This window comes from Penaeus monodon, chromosome 29 (assembly GCF_015228065.2).
Source record: "Penaeus monodon isolate SGIC_2016 chromosome 29, NSTDA_Pmon_1, whole genome shotgun sequence".
Taxonomy (NCBI): domain Eukaryota; kingdom Metazoa; phylum Arthropoda; class Malacostraca; order Decapoda; family Penaeidae; genus Penaeus; species Penaeus monodon.
This window is the reverse complement of record NC_051414.1, coordinates 31,042,172-31,042,851: the sequence shown is the minus strand read 5'-3', so window position 1 is coordinate 31,042,851 and position 680 is coordinate 31,042,172. Positions and strand designations below refer to the sequence as shown.

At 33.1% G+C, this 680-nt stretch overlaps 1 protein-coding gene across 1 annotated transcript in view; it reads left to right on the top strand.

Annotated features, from left to right (window-relative positions):
- The first annotated feature begins 127 nt into the window (after positions 1 to 127).
- Positions 128 to 680, top strand: part of LOC119591842 (zinc finger protein PLAG1-like) — a 38,482-nt gene continuing 37,929 nt past the window's right edge. The window contains exon 1 of the mRNA XM_037940586.1: positions 128 to 321. Coding sequence (XP_037796514.1) covers positions 300 to 321 — 22 coding nt within the window. The 5' untranslated portion in view covers positions 128 to 299. The remainder of the gene's footprint in view (positions 322 to 680) is intronic.

Here is a 680-nt window from a genome sequence, read left to right as displayed (position 1 = left end):
GCTGTTAGAATGTGACCAGAGCATGAAAGGAAGGTTACTTTTTTTTCTCCTTCTTCATCATGATTATCAATGTTGTTTTAAAAGGTAAAATTACTATAACTGATAGATATTACTTAAATTTTCGGGTGTTTTCCTATATTCATTTTTTTAATGTTCTTTAATTTTTTGTTTTTATCTTTAGTCTTTGTACAATTAATAAGTTATTTATTTTCTGTCTTTTGATCCCTACAGCACAAGGGAGTTACAACAAGAGTGGCACCATGAGGGCTGCTGGAGTGATACTGTGGCCCTAGCCTAGGATGACCCATGATCTTTGGCTATGTAAGTTTTCCTGTGTTTACCTTACATATTTCCATATCTATTAGAGAAGACATATTTGCTTACCTACATTATTTCATATATGCACAATAGTAGCCTGATGAATAAAGACACAACAAGCCTTCTGACAAATGTTCTGAGCATGTAAGCCTATTGCAAAAAAATTAAATACATGTAGGCCTACTATGTCAGTGATTACAAAGTGTGTAAAAGAAAAGCTTGCTAAGAAATGCACTGACCCAGGTTAAGAGGATTTCCTATACCTTTATGAAATGAAGGAAATGCTTTGTCATTGTCAGAGACTTATTCATTTGCACTTTTATTTTTCTGTCAGTTCTGTAATCATGTGCCCTATTTATTTT